The following is a 6,496-nucleotide window of genomic DNA, read 5'->3' as shown; positions in this document are numbered from 1 at the left end:
AAAACAGATTGAATCGTCATTGCAATTCATTTCATTATGTGTGTTGTGTTTTGTTGGGGTTTTTTGTTGTTGTTTTTTTGGGTTCTTTTTTTTTTGTGTGCCTTATTTGCTGTTGCTGAAGTTAGATTTGTAACCGAAATCATTTGTTTCAAATGAATCCAAGCATCAGTAACACACTTTATAGTCACCTGGAACAACTACAAAAGACGTCTAACTTCTACATCATGGCACAAGACCGAAGGGCTAGAGCTCAGGTGGTCGCTGGTTCAGATAAGTAAGTAAGTAAATTTCAAATGAAATTTTTTTTTTTTAAAGTCTTGTCTTGTAATTTTATCACCTTATCCTCATCTTTCTGTTATTCCATTTTTCTATGCAGATAATTCCCATAGAGTCCAGCATGGAGGGCAATCGACATAACTTCTCCAAATTCCTTCATGCTGCGATATTAATCATGACCTGTATCCTTCTCTTGTTTGGAATTCTGGGATATCTGCGCTACGGCAATGGCACGGCCCAGATGATCAACAAAAACATGCCAGATGGAACTATTGGAGTGTTGATTAATATAAGCCTTTGTGTCGGTGTCGTACTTACATTTCCACTACAGATTTATCCAGTCATAGAATTATCCGAGATCTATCTCTTTGGAAACGGTGAGTCTGTTGTATCTTAATATAATATATATATATAAGTATATATAAAGCTCTTAGAGGTTTCGATGAAAGGCGCTATATAAATATGCTTATTATTATTATTATTATTATTATTATTATTATGATTATTATTATTATTATTATTATTATTATTATTATTATTATTATTATGATTATTATTATTATTATTATTCATAATTTTTTAGCATAATTTTGCATAGCTCTCGAACTCTTTGCTGCCCGCTCTCCTAAGATATTTTTGGTACTTCAAGAATATAAAAAGATAGAGACTCAATTTCCAAATCTAAAACAAAATTGACATGTTCATAATTGAAATCAGCTATTATTGTGATGTATCAAATTCTAAACAGTGACTTTTGTAGATCATCAATGCTTTATCTGTAAAAAGTGGAGGAGTAAAAGTAACCACAGCCGAATATGTGTGTCATAAAATTCTCAACACGAAACGCTTTCTAGAATTAGGTTTCATTCATTAATCTGTGGTCCAAACAAAGAAAGTATAGTCTGATCTTGGAGAAAAATGGTTTAAATTTATTTTGAACTTTAATATCTGTATTTAGAATGATTTCCTGTAGTGCTAATATTTCAATGGAAAAGTCCATTCAGATAATATCAATGTTAGTACGGAATGGAGGTTTTGGGCATGCTAATACTGAGATAGTGTGCGTTTGGGTTAAGGGAGTATTTTGTTGTTATTTTTTGTTTTGTTTTGATTGTTTTTGAATTAATTTATTTAAGATCTTCTTTCATGAATTTTAATTTATTTTTGCATCCTAAAATAGTGGCTGGTGTGGATGATAATCAAGTACCATATATATTTATTTCATATAAGTTTGAATCCAAATATTAGAGGTAATTTGGTAAAAACTTTATTGTCTTAATCAGATATATTACTAAGTTGATTTACACTACATCTATTCCAAAGTATTTTAAAGTGATCATATAAGTGAGAATAATGCATTGCAGGTTGATGCATAGTTCGTTTTAAAATTTGGATTTAAAAAGAAATAAACAAGACTGTTTGGGTAGTAGTAGGTCTTTAGTACATAAAATGGTGGCCGGTGGAAAAATGAGAGAATATAGAGTTGAGTCAGGCTCCTTAATCAAATTGATAAAAAGGTAGAACTAAAATTAGAGGAAAAAAATATTGAAAACAAGTTGTTGTTTTTTTTTAAATCTCCATTTTGTTTTTAGTTTGTTTCTCTTTATAAACTTTATTTTTTATTTCAGAAATGTCTTTATGTATTGAAATAAAAAAAAAAAAGAAATATTTTCTCCCTTTATCAATTAAAAACAACAACAGGATGTCATTTATTTCGTTGTCTTAAGTTTTATATCGCTCTATTCTCTTCGGGTTATCTTAAACAAGAGTTTTGAATTGTCAATCGTGCTTATAAAATGACATCTGTCTACAAATGTCTACCAAGGATAAAATGCTTGATATTTAAAAAAAAAAATTTTTAGTTTCTAAATCACTTCAAATACCAATTTATATTTTTACCTTTCAATTTGAAAAAGATGCTTATTATCCAACCAAAATCAGTTGAAAAGTTTTTATCTGTCATCAATTGATTAATCAATTACACTCCACCTGGTTTTACATGTCTGATAACACACCCCCCCCCCCCCCCCCCCAAAAAAAAATTGTTTTGTTTTGTTTGCTTATTGCTGATGCCCTTGACCTTTCAGTCATTTACCATTAAGATAAATAAAGGATTTTTTTACAACAGTTGTTTGAATAGATTACCTTGACTTTGTTTGATAAGTTTTACACAATGGTCACGATAAACTGGGTTATTTCAATAGCTTGGCTTATCAGATTTGTAGATAACCACAAAATAGTAGAGGTCAATGAATTGATATAATGATATCAAAACGGATCTATTTTAGATGAAGGAAAATATGGAAAAGAAAATAATAAGAAAAAGTTTAACCCTTTTCCTCACAGTTTGGATTGTTTAAAAGGGGATTCTTGCATTTAAAAAGTTAGTTTCTTAGTTTAAACAGGTTATTTTATTAGACGGAGCTTTCAACTCGTGGGAAGCTGTCCCAGAGTCTCTACTTAGATTTGAACCCAAGATTTTCCAATATGAAGGCAAATCATTTTATTTTATTGATATTTTTTTTTAATGCATAATTGAGTCCTTGGAAAAGGCTCTTTACTCACATTCTCTCAACGTACTCAGGTGTAAAATGAGTACCAGGCCGTTAACAGCGTTGTCTTTGTCCGAAAAATTGTAATATCGTCTAACAGGCGTCATGTCCCGTCCTACATGTTAAATGTTGCTGTTGACCAGGGACCCCTTGTAAAGCGCTTTGAGCACATTTAGTGGATATTGCGCTTTGTAAAGCTCAATTATTTTATATATGAGAACCTCATTTTGCCACGATATCCTGTTTATTTTGTAATGTCCTCCAACCACCCAGAGTGCAAATGTGGTTCACGTACAAAGAACTCCCATTTCTCATTAAAATTGCATTTTCCCACCTTTTTAATTCATTAATCAGATCGATTATGCGGTCCTAAGACAAGAAGGCAAAGGAGATTGACAGACACAATTAACAAGGATGATAATGACAGCGATGACGACAGTAGTGGGGAAGATGGGGAGGATGAAGAGTCGCTATTACCCCATAGAGATTCCGGTGGAGATGTGGCCATGACTGTTTCAGACGATGTGAGTTGTTTTGTAATGATGATAAGATGATGAAAATGAATAATATTATTATTATTATTATTATTATTTTTATTATTATTATTATTATTATTATTATTATTATTATTATTATTATTATTATTATTATTATTATTAGCATCTGAATAAAATAAAAGAAACCTTTTTGCATTGATCCCCTCTCATATTACCAAATGCCATTTTGGGCTTGATTTCACATTGTTGTAATGGACAAAATTTGCTTTGGTTTACACAATGAGCCAGAACAGTTAGATATATCAGACCTGCAAATGTGTAATCAAAGTCAAAACCTCTATTTTATTCATCACAAGAATAATAAAAAATTAATTATCACAATCATCATCATCATCATCATCATTATTTATCATCACCACAATTATTTCTATCGTCATCAATTGTATATAATTATTATCATCCCCATCATTATCAACAACATTTTAGTTTCCCACAATTGCTATCATCATCATCATCATCATCATCATCATCATCATCATCATCATCATCATCTTTTTTTCCATAGGTGTCTACATGGAAAAGAAACCTGTTAAGGATATTCTTGGTGATCGCAGCCGGTGGTATTGCTGTTTTATTACGAGACCTTTATGCCTATGTCACTGCCTTTATTGGTGAGTTTAATTTTAAATGTTTATTTGAGTCAGTAGAGATGATTGGAGCCTCAGTAAGATATAAACCAAAGCACATGGAGTTGAACTACAACTTTCTACAAAGACGAATGGGCAAGGATAATAGCATGCCACTGGAGGTCTGGGCGGAAACTGTAAAGTGAGTTTTCTCACAGGAACAGACCTTGTTTGTATCTGGATAGAATCAATGGACCATTTTTCTAGCTCCTTTCTCCACCCAGCACTGGTTTGGTAGATGGATCTAACTTAGTGCTGGTAGAAAGTCTTTGGAAGCGTCTTGTCTAGAGAGTAAGGATCAATTGTTTTGACTATTTAACACTACAGAAACAGCAAGAATATCTGGCCCTATGGCTCTAAACTAAAGGACTCTCTTTTACGTGAAATTAAATCTGTGTGCATTTCTTTATAAAGATTTGTAGTAGTAATATTTTCTACCTTAATCGTTTTTCAAACAGAGGCAGTGGGTAGCTCTGCTTCTGTTTATATTACTTTATAATGATTTGTAGTCACAATTTTATCTCTCCTATTCGTGTTTAAAACAGGTAGTAGTAGTAGTAGTAGTAGTAGTAGTAGTAGTAGTAGTAGCGTATGGCTACACCTCCAAATGTATTGCGTCAACCCAGCTTCTAAAGTCCTCCTCCGCCCTAAGGATGGATTCGTAGCCACCTTCAAGTTTAGTGACTGGACAGTGGAGGATGATGTGATCGCTGGTCTCTGGGGCTGCCTGACATCTCTGGCAGGTATCACTGTTTCCAAGTTTCCATCTGCACATATTTGATGCAGTTCTGCCATGTCCAGTTAAGAGGCAGTTTGAGGAAATCCAGTATTTCCTGGCGTTATTGAATGCAGGCACTGTTTTGGTTGGATCTTTAATGATGTTTCCTTCTTTTGGTGTTTCCTTGTTTTAGAACAGGTGCAATTGGAAGTTTGCATCTGTGTGTATTACTTTATAATGATTTGTAGTCACAATTTTGTCTCTCCCATACTTTTCATGTATGGGTAGTTCTGCCTCTATGTGTATTACTTTATAAAGATTCGTTGTAATAATAATATTGTCTCTCCCATTCATTTTTTGGAACAGGTGCAGTGGGGAGTTCTGCTTTGGCATACATCCTGCCATGCATGTTTCATCTCAAACTCTGCCGGTCGAAGTCGCCGACACGAATCGTGGTCAAAGATTTCATCATCGTCGTGTTTGGAATCATTGCCAGTTTCTTTAGCCTGTACTCCACTATCAGGGAAGTTATCGAAAGAGTGGAATAATTATTTTTTGATTGGATTGAGTGAGAAAGGACCATGGGTGCAAGAGTGTCGGCAACAGCCGGCCTGCCAGCCGATTGGATTACCGAAAAAAAACGTCGCCAGCTTTTTGCGATTGGGATTTGATTGATTGATTTTTTTTTTTTTTTTTTTGTTCAACTTGTGACAAGAAACTTAACAAATTACTACATTACAACCTTTGGTTTAAACATACAACAATTGTGGACTACTATTGTGCAGACTAGATGCTGAGAACAATCTTCAGAACAAGACTTCAAATGACGATGTAAGTCAGTGAATCTTGCAGGCTTTTTCAGATTATATGTCTGGTCATAAATAGACTTGCAGGCTTTTTGAGGTCCAGCTGCTTGCACCCATGGAAAGGACAGACTGGATGGATGACTGTGCAATAATGAAACGTGTTTTTTCTTCATTTAGTTGGAGGGTGAAAACTTGTGCTTTGAATGAAAATGGATTAAAATGAACCCATAGTTGGTTTCAAATTCGTACACCTGAGATTTCATCAAAATATGTGACTCGTTGTTCGAAAATGGTATTATATTACAGCACACAGAAAATGAAATTTTTAATTAAGATGTTAAGAAATATGAATTTTGAATATTTTTACAATGTAAGAAATCGTAATTATTCTTTAAATTAAAAAAAAAAAACAAAAAAAACTTGAACTTTTATATAGCACAATATCCACTAAACATACTCAAAGCGCTTTACAAAGGGTCCCTGACCAACAGCAACATGTAGCATGCAGAATGCCTGTTAGGCGATAATTACACCTTTTTTTTTCCAGTAGAAACAACGCTGAAAACAGCCAGGTACTCATTTTACACCTGAGTACAGTGAGAGAATATGAGTATTCTCCAGCATAACGAATAAACATTAAGCCCAAATTCCATACGTGTAGCTATAAACTAAACTTCCAGTATCTAGTCCATCTCAATATTGGGACAGTGGGTAACACATCAGGTTTGATAAGTTGTATAGCTATGTGTCCTGGATTCGAGCCTCGCTCAGCGCATAGTTGAGTCCGTGGAGAAGGCTCTTTATTCGCTCTTTATTCGCATTCTCTCACCGTACTCAGGTGTAAAATGAGTACCTGACCGTTAACAGCGTTGTCTCTGTTCGAAAAAAAATTGTAATATCGCCTAACAGGAGTCATGTCTTGTTCTACATGTTACATGTTGCTGTTGGTCCGAGACCCCTT

General features: G+C 33.8%; 1 protein-coding gene across 1 annotated transcript in view; it reads left to right on the top strand.

Moving 5' to 3' along the window:
* Positions 1 to 5,852, top strand: part of LOC144973576 (uncharacterized) — a 23,571-nt gene extending 17,719 nt beyond the window's left edge. Inside the window, exons 5-8 of the mRNA XM_078916201.1 lie at positions 377 to 653; positions 3,183 to 3,352; positions 3,891 to 3,996; positions 5,096 to 5,852. Coding sequence (XP_078772327.1) covers positions 377 to 653; positions 3,183 to 3,352; positions 3,891 to 3,996; positions 5,096 to 5,277 — 735 coding nt within the window. The 3' untranslated portion in view covers positions 5,278 to 5,852. The remainder of the gene's footprint in view (positions 1 to 376; positions 654 to 3,182; positions 3,353 to 3,890; positions 3,997 to 5,095) is intronic.
* The last annotated feature ends 644 nt before the right edge of the window (positions 5,853 to 6,496 follow it).

The sequence above is a fragment of the Berghia stephanieae genome, chromosome 5, assembly GCF_034508935.2.
Source record: "Berghia stephanieae isolate SIO BIC M18660-M18661 chromosome 5, UCSD_Bste_1.3, whole genome shotgun sequence".
NCBI classification, from domain to species: domain Eukaryota; kingdom Metazoa; phylum Mollusca; class Gastropoda; order Nudibranchia; family Aeolidiidae; genus Berghia; species Berghia stephanieae.
This window is presented reverse-complemented; position numbering and strand designations above follow the sequence as displayed.